Source organism: Metopolophium dirhodum, chromosome 6, assembly GCF_019925205.1.
Source record: "Metopolophium dirhodum isolate CAU chromosome 6, ASM1992520v1, whole genome shotgun sequence".
Lineage (NCBI taxonomy): Eukaryota > Metazoa > Arthropoda > Insecta > Hemiptera > Aphididae > Metopolophium > Metopolophium dirhodum.
The window spans coordinates 12,334,684-12,354,263 of NC_083565.1; the positions used below are offsets into that span (position 1 = coordinate 12,334,684).

The following is a 19,580-nucleotide window of genomic DNA, read 5'->3' on the forward strand; positions in this document are numbered from 1 at the left end:
GTGATGTGACCCTTTCAAATTAAATTTGTAAGTACCCTAAGGGTATTGGAAATGAGATATGTTCATCAAATGAGCATCCGATTCGAATGTGAAATTTGATTCAATTTGTGACAGGAAAAATAAACATTTTGTACCTACTATTAAATAGTGGCCTACATTAAATCCATCTAGTATTAATTACTTCTCGGCGTAAATATTAACCCAACAAATTATTTATTCAGCACTCAATCGTAGTATATACTAATGGCCAATGGCGCACTATAACCGTACTAATAAATTCATGATTTCTCCCAAAGTCGGTAACTTTCGGGATTCCATCAATCGTTATTGTTCGTATTTAATATTATATACATAAAAAAAAAAAATAGAATGGGTTTAGTCTCGTAAATAATTTATAACTGAGCTAAGTGTTTTTATAATAATTTATGTACATTATAATTATAATATGCATTTATTGTTGCATACTAACGATAATGGTGATATCGTGCTATGACCGGTAGACTTATTTAAATACCCAAATTCGCCGTCCAAGAATTTCATTGACCTTTGAATCGAAATTAATTCAAAAATAATTATTGTTGGATACTTTATTTTCGTTTTAGAGGGAAAACAATTGGCATGCTTGCGGGAATGTAAATTCATTGAAACTTCTAGTGGTATTCAACATAATGTGGACGAGCTGTTGGTTGGTGTGCTGAAACAAATTCGTCTGCGCGAGACCAGAGACAAAAAGAAACAGAACCAACGGAAAACGGCTATACATGGATCGAAAACTTCACTATCATTACATATCGCTAAGGAAATATTGCAAAAAATGTGTTTACTCGATTCCAAGTCGAAATCTTGCGGAAACCTTCACGTACTCTAAGTCGAATAATAACTATAATTTTAATAACTCGACGTTTTCTGTACTCCTATTTTTAATTTACTAATGCTCGTATACTATATATATATATATATAACTACTTGTGTATAAACGCGCCTGAAACAATCCTTGATACCTACTTTATACTTACTTCTTTACAGGGACGGAGTGGGTGAGACACTACACGGTTCAGTAACCATGTGATATTTGTAAGATATACCTATCGATTGATAATTTAAGCCGACTTTATACAGGGCGTCGGTCTATTTTTGAGTGACTGGCAAAAGGGCTGTTCGCTGTAAAAACATTTATCACTTTTCTTCGATATTTTCCTATATATACGTATTTTTGTATTTTCGCGATCTTACTGAAAAAATACGCGAATGTGTCTAATATGCTTCCAGGGCCATGTAATCCTATAAAGGTCGCAGGGACAAACCCCTCGCCCTTCTCCATTGACTGTTCTATTTTTTCCTGTGATATAATATTATACACATTAAACATTTCAATCCTAGTTTCTATCGATCATTTACCAGATAATAATAATATAATATAATATCATCATACGTATTGTTATTATTATTATATCATTTAAATTATTCAATTATATTATTATATTATGTGTTTTATATCAATTGTCAAAATAATATTAAAAAAACAGTTGATGAAATTAAACAAATTATTCTTCCCAAAACCGTTATACCTTCAATGTTGGTTCGAATATTATTTTATAAATATTTTAATTTTATTATTGTGGTTTTCATATAGGTACATATACTATATATACGTATTGTAGAAAAAGATAGTTTTATCAAAACATTATATTTGCTCTTCTGTGATAAAGAAGTAAAATCTACCATCATAGTTTTTGATTTGTCTCGTCTTTATACTAACTCGCTTATTATTTGGTTTACTTACAGATGTCATAAATCTATTATTTATTTTTATCAAGAGCCTAAGTATAATTTTGTTATTCAAATAGTTCAGAAGTTTATAAAAAAAAAATGTCTATACTTATTCGTATAAATGTAACGCGTATTATTTTATTGTGTGTTAAATAATGTTATACTTACACAAATGAAATGTATTGTTTTTTGAATGGTTTTACTTTGCATACCTATATATGATATGTAAATGTTTACGTATAAGTTTTTCAATTTAATACCAATTACTTATTTACATTTTATACGTTTTATTAAAACATATATTTTCTATAAGGCATTAAGGCGTAAAAAAAAATATTCTAAAAACCCTAAGACAACCTAATTACCTATGCCATTACATATGTTATTCTATTCTAATTGTATTTTTAATTTAAAATGCATACACCGTCATACTATTGTATTATTTAATAATAAATATATTGTTTTTTTTTGTGTATTAAAAATAAAATAAAACCGAATGAAATTTACCTATAGGGAATATTTTACTTTTTAAAGTCAAAGACTCTTCAAATATTATAAGTTTTCGATAAAAAAAGTTTTTTATTTAATTTTTAGCGAGTTGTTTTTTTAAACTACATTATATTTGTAGGTATACCGTGTTTTTCCATTATCAAGATAAGCAAAAAGTTTTGTACAATGTACATTATCATAACTATAAAACAAGATTAAGAATTATGTCAGTATAATCTGCAGTTTTTTCGTTATTAATTATATTTTTTGCGAAGAGTCAAGAGTGGGTCAAACTTTGAATTTTACCACTGTATCAAATATAATTATATTAAGTTGAATAAATCGATATACACAGCTGTAAAAAACTGTCTTAATTAATAAAATATGTAAAAAATAAATTATTTATTATTAAAAAAAAACTTCTTATCACAAATGGTAATTTCAACCCCTTTTTTTTGCTTTTTGTTACAAACAATATCGACATTTATCTTACCTATCGAATATTGATGTACTTCAATATTATGCATGGCGTATTTATTGTGATAGTTGTCAATATAACCGTTGATTTCAGTCTTGATTTCGAAAAACTCTGAAGATGACATGTGGTTATTCAAAATCGTTATGGGATTGAATTGTACAATTATATTTAGAGTTTAGACACATACAAAATCCGGTATCACCCCACGGAATTTTTTTTTATTTTATATATTTAGGTCGACTACCACTGACTTTGTATGGTAACGTAATACATCTACTTTATAATATGACGGGTACACGTAATCAAAATATGTTCAAGATTTTTTAAACCATCGAATAAACTCTAAAAGGTCAAATATCTTTACATAGTTTGCCTTAAATACAAATTTGAACAAAAAATATCCACTAGGTACTTATATAAACTATAAGATGTACGTTGTTTATTCAAAATAATGAATTAAAGTCATTGAATAGATTATATTATATTATACTTGCGTAGGTCCCGCCTCCTACCTACTTCTGCGTGCTATTTTTTTTACTCGAATTTCACAAATAATAACTGTTTTACTTGAATGAATAGTTATTAGGTATACAAAAAATATAATTTATTCTTAGGTACTTTCCAGCTAACTAATGGACAAAGCCGCTGTCTTGCCTGATAAATTAATATCGATCACCTCTCCCTCCCCTCAATTAAAACTCTACACGTAAGTAACTTTATATTTCATTATAAAATATATTATTACATTTTACAGTTTATAAGTAATAAGTAAGTAACAGTGGTTAATGGTTATTAAACTATATTTCAAATGAAGATCCATATTATAATATTATGTAATCAACTTAATTGTATTCCATACAATTCCGATTCGATCTGATTTCAAACTTAATTAACTGTTGTGAAATGTGACACGTAAAATATACCTACATGTTGGCATTTCTCTCTATGTTTCTCTCTTATGAATACGGTGGTTGAACTTTAAAATCGTATTAATTCGATCCGTTCGGTTTCTTTGTATTGACTGGTGTCTGTATAATACTATTAAACGTGTTATTACGATGAAGGTATTTACAACAAGACCAAACCGTATGGGTCTAGCACGCCATAATAGTCAAATATGTACGTATATTATATTAATATATTGTATCGAAACGTATTTGATATCGACGAGTCTATCTCGCCGGTACACCGGCATCTAAAAATCAATCATTTTCCCGCAATAATATCGAGACGCCTCTAGGCCCGAGTGTCACCGTGGAAAGGGAGCCTTTAGATTTTACGGGATATAATATATACAGAGTGATTTTTTTTTATCCCTATACAGTTATTCTATCATTTTCAAATGTATGTACTTTTGAAATTTTTTTACACAATCTGAATCCAACATATAACATTTTTTACAATCTCTTAAGTATTTTACTTTTTTAAATGAAAATATTATATTTTTTGATTCGTGTTCTAAGCTCATATTAACTTTAAATACTTACATATGAATTAAATATTGGACATAAGATTTGTCATCCAAATTCTCGTACAAATATTCTGCTTCGAAATACAAAGTTGAATAAATGTATATATTATTGCTATATTGTCTTGAAAAAAAATTGAAGACCAAAGATGATTAAGATTAACGTAAAGTAAAAATATAACATTTCCTTTCAATAACTGACCTATAAATGAGTTAAAAATATGTAAAAAAATATTTTCAAAAAAACATACATATCTTAACGTGACAAGAAAATAACTGCAGTACAGTACTACAGTGTCACTGTGATAAAAATATGACCACCATCATAATATTATATTGTAATACTGCATTGTACCTATGTGCGTCCGCCATATAATATACGTTTCCGTGTGCGGTTATGCGGCCGTATAATAACTTCTCGTCAACATACGGCGGTGGAAAAAACAAAACAAAAAAAAAAAAACTATACAAACGAGACGGCGCGTTTGAGGAGGGTTTTCTGCTGGAATCTGGTATGATGGGGATACATAATATTGTGTTATATTATTATCATACACACAACCAGCTACACCTATATACACTGTATGGGTTTACCGGTATAGAGAATAATTTATAACGAGCCCTGGCACGCGGAGATGGTGCACTTTGGATTTGTTTTTCCTCCCCACGTGTTTTCCTGGCCGTTCGCTTTTCACGTCCCTATTCACGCGCGATATAATATAATATTGTATTATATTATATCCCATTAAAATAATAACAACGCAATGCGCGGTGACGATACGTATAATAATATACCACCTCGGCGGCCGGCGCATTGTGTTATTATTATTATAACATTATATTTATGCGGTTCTTTTATTTTTATTATATTACCACATTTGTTTGGTTCAATAAAAACGCGGAATAAAATAACTATTAAACATTCATCGTAGGTATTAAAAATCATTAAATCCGTTTGAAGCTGCAGGTTATTTCCTGTGAAACATCGCAACGTCTTTCACTACGTATAATATACGTCCTTGGTAAGTTAGAAGTCAGAACCTAATAGAATTATTACAGTATTTATTATAATAATTTTGTATATACAAAAATATATTATACTCAAAGTCAAAATCTATAACATACATATTTCTTTGGTATACTTATAAATGCCAATAGATCCTCATGTCTTTCATCTCTATATTGAAGTGAATACTTCATAGGACCTTCTTACGCTGTGTCAAATCCTCGCCTGATACCCCTTTCCTATTGCCTAGTAAGTATATAATATCAAACGCGCCGGTTTGCGCAGGTGCAGTAACGTAGGCCGCCGTCGGTTTACAGAATGCCAATATTTCAAACGTCGAAAAGGTTGAATGTTCGTAAGCGCTTGCCGTTTGGTGCGGTATGTAATTTAACCGTGGTAACAGTTCTAATTTTAAATAAAATCAATTATATACCTAGGCACTTTTGATCATTGAACTTAAGTAAAAATCATAGAAAAGTAAGTAAAGTTGAGTAATGGGTATTGCTTGTAAGAAATAATTATTAGAGGGGCCCGTGAGAATCGCGTTAAAAAGCGGAAAGCGGAAAAAGTATAATCAAACTCTGCAACCACGGTAGGTATTTTGTGTATTTTTATCTATCAATTAGACTATTTCCGCCTTTACCATTAGTTATTGAAACTGAACAGACAAAACGCTGGATCTTGGCATTTGAAATGTTTGGCATTGCTTAGCAAACAGATAGTCAGAATATTTCTCTGTTATATCAAACGTTTCCAACGTTTACCGCTATAGAATTCCCTCTATGTATTCACGTCTGGCGTGCGTACTAGCACACACGATTTTATTTTTACGATGATGAGACAGAGTCTTTGACGGAAAATTATGACAATATTTCATTCGAAAAAAATATTGTTGAAAAGTGATATTTTAAACTCAACATTCGAGAATTTTGATATTTTACATCACACACGCGTAAGATCTAAGAGTGGTATTTCAAGAGAAAATTCTAATGGGTTCGTAATGTTGATTATAATTACTGATTTCATCAATAAAATATTACATCATAATATAACAACTTGAAAATAATAATAAATGTATACTTAGCTTCACTGGAAAATCATTTGCATATACCTACTACCTATAACATGTTATGTTCGTTTAAAATTACAAAAGAAAATCAGAGTCTTATGTAACATTTCAATTATAATAATACATAATATAAAAGGGAAAACTGTGAGTACCTACATAAAGTATATAATTTAATCAGTTTTCTATTTAACAGTTCCCGTGTGATATATACAATATAATATATTGCTATATAGTTATTCAGACGCGTTATTATTAATATTATTATTATAACCCGTATTAATTATTCCAATGACCTCATTAGGTGTGCAATATAATTTTATATTTCAATAATACTATGAAACAAAATTTCGACGATCACAGAGAAAATAACGTCGATGTTTTGTTGCAGCAAAGTGTCTAGTTTCTTTTTATGATATTCGACTACTGTTTAGATTTATGTTCTACATTACTGCACATCACACTCGCACACATCGGACCGGACATCAGAGCACTGTAGCACTCGCTGTAAGTAAATATTAAATTGTAATTACTTATAATATATTTTGTGTATTGCGATATTGTATTTCGACAACAGCTATAGAACGAAATCTGTTCGCCAATTGTTTTACAGAGGTTCAAATTTTATAGCAGGTACCTATATAATTGTACAAAAGGCTTTATTAATTTCAATTTAGTTTGCGCAACTCCGTCGCAATTAAGAAGACATTAAATGCTTTTGAACGTCTCATGCACAAAGTTTTGACCACACTTCGTTTTTCAGACTAGAATAATAGGGACCTATCTAATATAGCATCGTATATACTATTATACACCTATCTACGACTAACACGATAGTTTAGAACTGCGCCGTTCTCGATCGATTCCGATTAATGTACGTATATGATTATATTATAGTAAAATGACTGAGTGCGTTTGTCCATGATGCATACACCTTGTATATAATTATATTACCTGTACTGACAAATTTTCACAGAACAAGGTGAACTTGGGATTTGATTTTCGGTGGGACTTTGTTGTCTCGTACACTTTTCAAACACATTTTAATGCCTAGCCCGTTGGTGGCTTTTTTAGTTATTTTGATGTAGTTCTAACCACGGATAAATAGGTAGTAAAAAATCATTTTTTAACTGAACTATTATATTGATAGGAGCACTACTCTAACGGTTTACATGGTAATATTTTATAAACGTTTACTAAGTACACTTCGATTTACGTGTATATACATATATGTAGTATAACGTTAATATAAACTGAACGATATATGACGTTGACTACAATGTGTGTATAATATTATAATAGTACAGGGTACCTACTTACATTTATTTAAATAATAATTGTCTTTGTAACGGTATCGCGACGAAGAAAAAACAGTAAGTACACAGTTCAACATATTTTATTACTGTGCTTTGTTAAAAACGCCGTGTAATAATGATATGTATTACTTTGATAGTATGCTCATGCGTATGTATAGGTATGTATCAAATGTATACTAAGGTGTGTTAATGTATAATATAAGCGCTGACGATGTCATAAAAAAAATATAAATAGCTCGTAACAAATTATGTAAATAAAATAGTTGTGTTTCTGAAAAATAATACGACAACGTAAAGTACTAAAATGTACGGTTTAAATTATCAAAGAAAAATACAAAATTGAAAAAAATATTTTATACCTATACCCGTAAGAAAAATACATATGTGTAATAGCGTCTCCGAAAAATGTCAATAGACTTATATTATAACACAAGAATAATAGATACTTCAAAGCGAACGCCATCGTACTCTAAATGCAATGTATAAATGTATAATGCGTTCTTTCAACTAAGTAAAGTATACAATAGGTATATATCATCATAAAATCGGTGCCGCTTATTGGAACACTACACGCGTTTATATAATATTTTATAAAATATTATACGGTGCGACGATCGATATACGTATTTAGCTCGTTCAATCGAACTCAGTATTTAAGTGGAATATATTATAATAAACCCAATGCATATACAATTCAATATCACACACATACACACACATACACGTAAATTGTATTATAGTTGCATGCACTTTGATGGTGTACACATATGACATATACAGGAGGAAATGAAATAAAATCACCACGTTTCCAACTATAGTCCAACTATATAATATGCTTTGTAGATTTTGACTGAAAATCATGACCTATTGACCTCTATTCGTATAATATAATAATAAACCCAAATACCCAATAAATATTATGTTATTTATCAATTTATACTCATGCAGTATTATAATATCCCGTCTGCATCCTATATATAGGTACCCTCTAACGGTTATAGAGTCTAACCTCTAACGCACTGCGGTGGTCGATAAGTTCCCGCACACACTCGCGTTACCTTCGGTAATATATTATACTCACCAAGTTCACTATTTACGCGTACAGTGGTGTAATTACGAGGGGAGGATTTGGGTGTCGTATCCTCCCTTTGACTTTTTTTTAAAGACTGACACACCACATTTATCAATTTATGTACTTGTTTAACTGCACTACAACAACAGTTTAGACGTATAGTATATTATTCTATAGAAATAATACAAAAAAAACCCGAATTCTTTATAATATGTTAGCAGCTAGCTGTACAGTGCAGTGGCGTGTACACATACGGTCCAAATGTTGCTCAGGCTACACCTTAAATATGGGTGAGTGAGTGGGTGGGTATTGATAGAAGGATGATAGGACATTTTAAACGTCGGTTTATTTAACAATATTATGAGGAACACCAATTTATTATTTTTTTTATATACACGCCACTGGTATGATGTGCATACCTATAAGTAAGATAATATTACTTCGTAATAAACACTATCGCAAAAATATATTATTATATTATATTGTATTGTGGTACAAAAATAAACCACAAGTGGTTGAATATTATTTTATCGTGGAGCGACAACGACGCATATCAGCAACGTCGTATAATTTAATACGCTTACGCTATAGGTATACAATTATCAATATTGTATGTGAATATTTAAATACTATAATATGTAATTATTTGTTTCCATGTATGGGTACATATTTTATATTTTTATACATGTACTTATAATATTATACATATCGCAATGGTTATATTGAGAGGTTTTTATGGTTCATACAAATATTATTAATTTTTTTTCTTGGGGTAGTTGTATAAGGTATAATTTACAACAGTTACATCCCCTCCCCCCCCCCCCCATCACAAACATGATAAAATTACGCTCCCGTACGCGTAAGTGTCTTATAATGTATATTGTAAATATTATATTATTAACTCGGAGACTACGAGGTCTCGGAGCAGGGTGCACAAAATATGCAAACTAAAACGAATTCAACTCGTCTTGCAGGGTTTTCAAAAAAATGTTTTCAAACAAATCCTTAACGGCAATAATAATATATTACCGCAGTACGCGGCACAATAACGAAGTTAGCAGTTTGATGGTTTCGTTTACCATGTGGCATGTATATACCTGACCTGCAGGCTAATTTTCGCATGACGTGCACTCGCGGTAGAGCGGTAGAGCGCTTCACAGCGCGAGCCAAAACATGCTAAACTTATTTTTATATACTTACATCACAATATATTGTGATACTAGTGAGCCGAATTCATTCAGACATCAATTACTATAGTGCTCCCACCGGTTATAATAATATATTGTACCTTGTTAGTTGTTATAATAATACAATGACGAGTAGATGTTGCCAGGCCGAAATCAAATATTATAATGATTGGATGTTTCGCGGATGCTCGGGTTCACGAGCGTAAAGCCTGTGAAGTCCATTTTCATGTTTCATATCGATTATCAATTATAACATCATGTATTTCTGAGAGTACCTAATTCATTGTTTCCGTGTAGACGGAAAATTAATGTTGGAACGTCAGTATCAATATCAAAAATATTTTAGATTACATGGTAGATTGATAGATATCAAATATTCAAATAAACATGAGTAATAGAACTATTTAAAATAAAACCACGTCAGTCAATTGGGCACATTATAATAATATATATCATACTTACTATATTAACTACAATATCATATTTCATGTTATAATATCAATAATATAATAATTTATGGATTGAAAATATGAAACAGATTGTACTAAGTGTAACAGTATTAAAATATCCACTGACCACGTCTTATATAATAGTATTTTAAATTGTTATTACTAATACTATAAAATATAGATATAAACTATAAAGTATGTGGTAACATTTTTAAAAATAATATGACGTTTTTTATGTTTTACAAATTTGTAATTAAAATCGATGCACAGGTGCGTAATACAATGTAATAATGATGATGTTAAATCTTAAATATAACATTTATACTGACGACTGACCGTATAAATATATAGTCACAAAATACAGTTTCGATATCGTACAACTATTAAATATGCTTATAAAATACTCGAAACATTACCATTTCCCGTGCACCATGTCTGCAATTGAATAGAATTCTATAGGAAGTTACAATTAACTAGGTATGCGTCCTGATATTTTTTAATATAATAATACATATTATTTATTGATAGGTACCTACATAATATACTAGTAATTACATAGATATCAAAGTTACAGTACGTTTGTAGTATTATTTTATTATACGCTCATTTAAATTAATACCTACTTTTTAATACCTATTTTTTGGATTGATATTAATTGGTGTGAATAGTATATTTATTTACTAATTTTGATGAATGATCAGTTATAACAATAATCTAATTATTAAATTAAGTGTTTTGTTATTTTAGGAAATAAATTATATTTTAATATATGAAGGCATTCAGATGTAATCTGAGGTAATTCTGGAACTACCAGTCTGATTTGAAAAATTATTCCAATTATTCTTAAGGTAGGTTATAAGCTATTTAACATTACTCTACGATCCTTAGGAGCCGAGCAAAACGACAAAATGTCAGATGTCGCCGTAGCCGTGTTATAACTTTGATACTTTAAAGTTAAATTATACACTTATACATCCGTAATATTACTGCCTACCTGATAATTTTACGTATTAATATATACTGCTGGCCTAATCACAAGTGAAACTCACGGGCAACGCCGAGTGGGATGGCTATAAATTAAAATACTATATGATTTACACTTAAAAAGACATTGCTTCCACAGAGTACAGAGAATTACACCAGAAAGGAGTTGAACAATCACAATTTTTTTTCCGGGCAAATGACGGGTAATTCAGCTAGTATTTTATATAAGAAAATAAGTAATAATATTGTTTGCGTTATTAAGGGTTATTCGTTTGTAACCACTGGGATATGAACCACATAGCATTTTACGCATGTCCAATTTACCTCGACAAATATAATTATTATTATGTATTTACGGACCACGTGATCCACAACTGTTTTCTTGGTAAACGTGAGTTTTTATTCCGATTTTTTTTTTCTGAAACAAATAGTATAAACGTTAACGCTGGTCACGGCTATTGCAGGAATACATTTTACCGTTGATGGTAATTTAAAAACTGAACGTATACAAAATTGGTTAGATACACGCGTATATATTTTATTAAATTCGTACAAAAGAAGAAAAGAATTTATAAATAAAATATCCCGTGGTTTGTAATTTAGCGTCTCGTTGTTCGTCTCGAGACCGCATCTCATAATAATAATAATATAATACATAATTAATTTTATAATACCGCGAACGCTCGATAACTCGGTGGCGATACATAACATTATTTCCTTTCTAAAATAAATCCTATATCCACAACGACGTGAATGTCAAGTATAGTTGTCATGTCTCAATGTCTACAAAAGCCAACTATAATCTATATTATCATATTATACCATTTACGTTTTGTGTGCCTATTTATGCACGAGGTAAATTTAAATTGATCATACTATAATATGTATATTGTATATATTATAAGGGAATATGATGTGCTATATTGACGGCCGCATAAAGGATCAATCTTAACACTCTGTATGTGCATAGGTAAATGCATAATATATTATCACGCATACGTGTATAGGTAGCTAAATTATATTTATTTTCATATCAGCCTGAATCCACACGGCCATAGTGGCATACGCATTCACCAATATTGTTTGATAAACATTTGGTGGATATAGAATGTATTATACATTTATATTGTATATTATACCTATTGAAAATACAGACCACGCCGGTTCGACGGACGTGATACGTTTTCGGCGTCGATATAATATTATCTTGTTCTTGTACATCGTATTGGATTATTACAGTACTTGACTAGGAAAAGTAGTACTAGAGCGTCTATAGAGGAGATATTCAGATGGCACATGCTACATTTGCGTCGTTACCTAATTAAAATACCGAATATAACCCATGATGGGCATTGTCCCCACACCCCCTTATTTACACATTCAAACATATTATATTATTATCGTAAACAATCAAAAATTTCATAATTTATTGTACTTAGGTACCTACTTTCAAAGTTCCAACCATAACCTCAGTACTTATATATAATTAACTTAAGATGTATAATATAGGTAATACAGTTAATTTAAATAATAATATTTTTTGTCTAAATAGTATAGCTAAAATCTGTCCCAAATTATAATTTCATTTTGTTACAAAACCAAAAAACTTGTAAAGGCTAAGCTGACGCTGCAAGAGGTACGTAACCTTTCAACGGAATAAAAAAATAAATACATTTAACAGTTTAAATAAACATTTTTTTTTTTACTCTTCAGGGTTCAGACTTCATTTAATAAATTCTATAAATGAAATATTTTTCATCTAAATTAAAGTTTTCTTGTTATTTAAGACAGCAATATATAGCATACTTCATGTGCGCAGTCCTTCATACCTTAATGGTATGACTAAATGGTTGGCCAAGTTAAATTATTTTCAGGTTAGGTTAGATTAGAATACATCTGTTTGGTCTGATGGTTCGTATAGCATAATATAACGACATGAAATTAAAATCGGGATTTTAATAAATGTTATAAACATTTTCAATATAATATCTAACAGTATTCTTATAATGTACGAAAATAGTCTATTTTAATTCTAATACTGATCCAATTTATAAAGATTTATAAAACTCTTTTTAATGAAATTTATTAATGTATATTAACTGAAAAATATCGAACATTTACCCTCTGGGTATTTTTTCCAATTTATTATCAAATTGAAGTACTGTATTTACTATTTATAATGTTAAAATATCAACCATTTTCCGTGGAATGATATTATTTAATACTATGTACGGTTCACGGATTCCATTAAATTACACCTCCAGGCTATTGCCAAAGCAACAACATGTTATAGTAACATAATAATTGGAATCACTAATATATATTATAATTATATTTATATCTATACTATTAAGTAATTATTATGTTACATATATTATTACAAATACTAGAATAAGACGTATATTTATTGGTTTCGAATTATCCTGCATTGACGCAACTAGGGGGTGCATAGGGTGTTTAGCACACCCGAGTTCAAATTAAGCAAAGAAAACAATATTTTGTTTCTATTTATATCGTTATATTTTTTTTAAGTATTTTACTCTTTTGAATGACAACATATTATATTTCTAATTTTATATTTGGAAGCAGAATATTATTTGGTGTATTTTTATCTATAAAAATCAAAATGTGGACACATAGTTAATTAGTTATGCCTAATGACCTATGACTAATGAGTATTTAACGTGTATAGATGAGCTGAGTATAGTGGACCGACATTTTAGTGGAGTAGGTCCCCTGTAATTTGTACCACAATCAAAACGTTTTTTTTTTTTTTATAATTGATCTGGAGCCCGGCAACTGAGGCCATTACCTATTTTTAGTTTACTGTAAGGTTATTAAGTCGATAGGGGGAGGAACACGTGTGTGTTTTGTTTGGTTTTTGAAAGTGCACCCGTAGCTATCTGCCATGCCCGGGTGGGGGATGGCGACACTTCTTTTCCGGACACTGTGACTTGTCCGAAGAAAAATGCCGCCCATGGCCGAGGAATCGAACTCTGGTCGATTGCGTCACAGCCGACGCCCTAGTCCGCTCGGCCACTCCGTCCCCCAATCAAAACGTTTAGTAGATACTTGACTAACTAACTCATAAACTATAAACTACTCGTCCATATAATTCGAATTTTATGTATCGACGTGCTCCGAAAATATATTCTTCTTTAGAAAAAGAAATCATGCATGTTATTATTAAAATACGAGTAAGTAAACAATAAAAAACAGGTGGGCAAGTGGGTATCGTTCTGCTGTATAGTAGGTTAAAAGCTATGGATGGTGTTAAATTTGAATTCAATGATATAATATCATTGTATAAGAAAAACGATTCTGAGCGAAAACGAAAAAGCCTAACCCTTTTGATAAAGGTAGACAAACTTATGAGGAATCTTGTATTACATTTTCAAATCTTAGATTTAAAAAGAAAATTTTTTTTATGAGTTACTGATTTAAAATAATTTGCAAATTTTCGTCAAATTTTACACATTTTGTCAATATTTGAACTTAAAATGATTTTAAAAAATTGTGATTAAAGATTTTTGATTTTTTTCATCTGCTATTGAAATAATATACTAGGAGCATTCTATTAAATTTTCAAGCTTTTTTAACCAGCAAATAAAATTGTATGATATTTATAAAAAAAAAAAAACTAAAAAAAATGGAAACTGAATATGTCCGTAAACAGTTCAAAATAAATCAAAATATTTGAAAAATGTTATGGTGTATAGAAAATGCTAATATAAACATTCAGTCAAAATTGTATGTACCTATGCTTATTTGTTCTAGAGTTGCACCAAAAACCAAAATCGATTTTCTCAAAAACAGTTTTTGCGTAAAAATTCCCATTTTTCATGGCGCTTTTTAAAACTACTGGGAAATTTTTACTTCTGACCCCATAAAGTACCAACTAGATTCACTTTCCTATCAGAAAAGATACTGTCGAAGAAAATCTAATCATTTTTACTGTCCTAAAAGGTGATAACAGACACAAAAGAAAAAATACACATCATTGTAAAATCAATACATTCATCGCTCCGCTCAGAATCTAAAATTGTAAGTAATGTAAAAATAGTAAAACAAATATTTATTTTAGAAATAATTTGTTTTTTTAACGACTTAAAATTATAAAAAAAAAAAATATTAATTTGTATTATATATTATTATGTGGTTAATGGATGTTATACGTTAAATGGATCACTCGGTATGCAGTATAATATATGTATACTGTGAACAGTGTTAGCTTTCGATATGCAGGGGAACGGGTCGTATAAAATAAGCTATAAAGATGTATATCCACTGGGTAGCTTTAAAGTTTATGGAAAAACAATTCCCCAGAAATCAAGTGACCCTGGTTATTTCCTGAGTGGAGAAATAATTTTAGGTTTTTTTTCTATGACTTAGCATTTAGTAATACTGCACTACTATAGCTGTAGTCGCAGTATAATATTCATGCACTATAATATTATATGATATTATCATGTTAAAAATTTTATTCATACAGCTATGAATATATTAAAAATATCTCATTTCCAACCCATTAAAATGATATAGACTATTTATTATGGATATCAAATGACTAATCAATATAATATATTAAATAATATAATGAACGTATTTTTCAATATTTCGATGACTTGCCAAAGGGTTCAATTTGGGACTGCCGACTGGTATAAAATTATAAATTAAATTAATGACATTCAATTTGGTGGTAGTGATAATGATGTGTGTCTGTGTACTGTGTGAGACGAAAATATCCATATATAATATTCCCAATACATCCCAATACCGACTATAGTACTATACTCCATTGCTATACGGCTATACCAATATACTATACATATACAAAATCTATTTGTATCACATTTTTAATATATTCAAGATTCAAAATGCATGTAAAATGTACATTGTACATAATATATCAATATATTTATTATTTACGAGTATATAAATTAATACCTATATAGTGGCTACTGGCTAGTGAGATTTAAAATAATTATAATAAAATGTAATAATATAATGTTACTATCGTACAATTTATTAGTTATTACTTATTAGATTTAAACTATAATACAAAATATAGTGGTAGTTTGAAAATATATATTTACACAATAGCTTAAACCAGGTAAAAATAATATCAACATTCTTAAACATAAACAGCTTTAAATTATAAATTTTAACATTATTAATTACCGTAATATGTATAATTAATATTAATAACAGTTTTAAAGTACTACGGTCTACGGTACTACTATTGACTAAACAAATAAAGATCGCTCAATATTAGATTTTAAGTGGAACAATAAGAAAGCATAGACCTTATATACTACTAATATACTACTATAGTATAAGGTCTATGAGTAATAGAGTGTTTCAAATTTCTCATCTCTATATCAAACGGGGAAAAATTAGACCATAATATATAGACGGGCTATAATACTATATAATTATTGTGAAAAACTATCGATTAATCAATCAAATTTACGGTACATTCATCCATTTTTATTTTTATTATTTTGTTACAACTAAGAAATATAAATAACCCTAAAGAGACTTGACATTTTCATTGATTACATATTTTATTATTTCAGCATTAAGTAGACCTAATATGATTTTAAAATTTTTTTATCGTTTTTCAACTACCTAATCATATAATTAAAAAAAGTTTTTCTTACGGACCTGAATCCTGAAATAATGTAGTCTTCAGTCGAATAACCACTCGGTGCTAGTGACTCCTATAGCGACGATGAGATAACGACAAAATAAAAATTATACCTATTATTTTATATAGGTTTTTTGTTTAGCTTTTACAGTACAAAACTCAGAAGTATACTCTGTACTCAATTTAGTGTTAAATATTTTGATAGCAATAATTATTGGTCTGCGATCAAATTGTCAGGTTCTTGGAAACAAAATGGATCCGCAATTTGCTCTTACAAAGTTCATAGATTGAGTTATATTTATAGATTTTTCGATTTTTTAATGTATAATTAGGTAAGTAATCTAAAATATTATCTCGAGAAGTGAGGTTAATGCACTGTCGTAATTTAACAGTTATAAAATAGTTATACGTACCATTTTACGTAATCTTAATTTGATGTTTTTGTAACTTGTTTTGAACTTTTGAATGAAGTATATAAACCCCAAGATGTGTACCGATAAAAACAATCACCAATGTGTCATATTTCTATCGTCATAATATTGATTTTTTTAAATTATTAAACTTCATTAAATGTAAAATATGTATTAAATTGATTTTTTGTAATAATAATAAAAAAAAAATTTTAGTTAATTTTTTTAAGTGCATTATTGCGGCCAAAAGGTACTGTTGGCTATTTATATAGCATTTTCGTTAGTTGTTATCTACCCAGAGGGAATTTATATCAGTCCCAATTTGCACCTTTTGGTGAATCAACGAATGGTCACTGCAAATGCCTATACCGTAAATGTCTGAAACTACATTATTTTCTTATTAAAATATTTACGAGTGAAGAGTGAACATACAATTTAAAAAATTACTAAATAGGCGAATATTTAATTACAGATAAACGTCATACTTATAACTTATAAGTATTCATAACAATATGTACTACTCAATCACGTATATTTTAATTTTTTACTTCACAAATGATTAATCATGTGTACAAAGTTGTGTATTTTAAATACATGGCTAAAACCGTAAAATCCAGCACATAATCGATGTGACGGGCCAGAAGTTCTTAGTTTTTAGGTTAAGGAATGGTTAACAATATTTTTGATGTTTTTTTAATAGGGTACTCAAGTGAGTACAGTTGAAAAGTGCCTTTTTATAATTATATTGATGTACTTTTTTCAAACTGGAACGATTGACGAGTTCTCCCTCTTTTGACAAACTCTATATACGTATATAATAGGTATGATATAATATATTATAATGTGTTTGCACTGTGTATACACTGTACTGTATATATATATATAATTAAAATGATTGAAACCAAATATAACAGATCACTGAACTTCAAAATCAATCCACTTTGATTTATATTAATGCGTTTTAAACATAACTGTGAAGAGAATTATTTTATTTTATACAAAAAAAAATTACGCCAAATATATACTAATTAAAAACAAATAAGATATTGAGAAAAAACTAAAAAAAATCAGGTTGTTAAAATTATGAAACATAAATGTTTAAAAAGTTATAATTAAAACAATGCTTTTAAAAATAAACAGTAAAAAGTTTATTTAAAAAAATATGAAACCATTATACCAAATATATAAAATGCCTACTACCATCTATATTACTATATCTTTATTTTTTAATTTGTTTTTTATATAGTTTGGAATTTTTATTTGTTTCAGAAAACATTTTTTTTGGAAAAATTATGCAATGTTATAATATTTTGGTCCTATTGGCGTTCTTTTGGGGGTAGACAGATTTATTATGACGTGGCTATGGCAGTATAGAGATTCTTCCCTCTCGTGGATTTATTTTTGTTAACAAAAGTCCCTATTTCTTTCCTTAGATTAATTATATCTAATTATATGGAATATATAGATAGTTGACCACCACGAAAACTAATAATAATGTTTTATATTTTACTACGAATGGATGAAAAAATATTAATAAGTTATACACATTAACTTGTTATTGTACCAAAATATATTATTCCCCTCATTTCAACAGAAGTTTTTAAAAACCAATAACACATAAGTAACCTTTTAAACACAAAATGTGTATAAATATAAATATTTGTAATATTTATTAAACATAATATGAAAACAAAAGTCAATTCAATTGTTATAAAAATAAGTAGGTACTTATATAACTTATAAACATAATATAACAGCTATAAAAAGTTAACAATTAAACAGGTTTACGTAAGTATTATTACTTATTATGATGAAAATGTTTGTAAGTTAAAGAATTCAGCTGTAACAACCTGGCTTTAAATTGCACAAAATATTATAATGTTATACCTACCTACCTATCCAATTAAAAATACACAGAAAAAAACTGTATACATTTTCAAATATAAATTGTATAATACGTAGCTGAGTAAATATTAAAATAATATATGTAAGCAATAAGCGTGCACTATATATTTTTATACTAAGCGAGTAGCGATACTGTTATAATTCAATCGTTGAAAATCGTGTAACTGCAACGTGTATGCAAAAAAGAAAAATATAGGGAAATATATATTATCCAGATGTAAAAAGAAAATATGATCAATTCGAATCTTTGCTTGTAACAAAAAATAATATACCTACCTATAGGTAATATTTCTCTATGAAAGATGAAAAAAGTGTACTCGTCATGAAAAA

General features: G+C 28.9%; 1 protein-coding gene across 1 annotated transcript in view; it reads left to right on the forward strand.

Moving 5' to 3' along the window:
* Positions 1-2,676, forward strand: part of LOC132947969 (probable serine/threonine-protein kinase nek3) — a 93,418-nt gene extending 90,742 nt beyond the window's left edge. The window contains exon 7 of the mRNA XM_061018240.1: positions 603-2,676. Within this exon, the coding sequence (XP_060874223.1) occupies positions 603-868 (266 nt within the window). The 3' untranslated portion in view covers positions 869-2,676. The remainder of the gene's footprint in view (positions 1-602) is intronic.
* Positions 2,677-19,580: the final 16,904 nt, after the last annotated feature.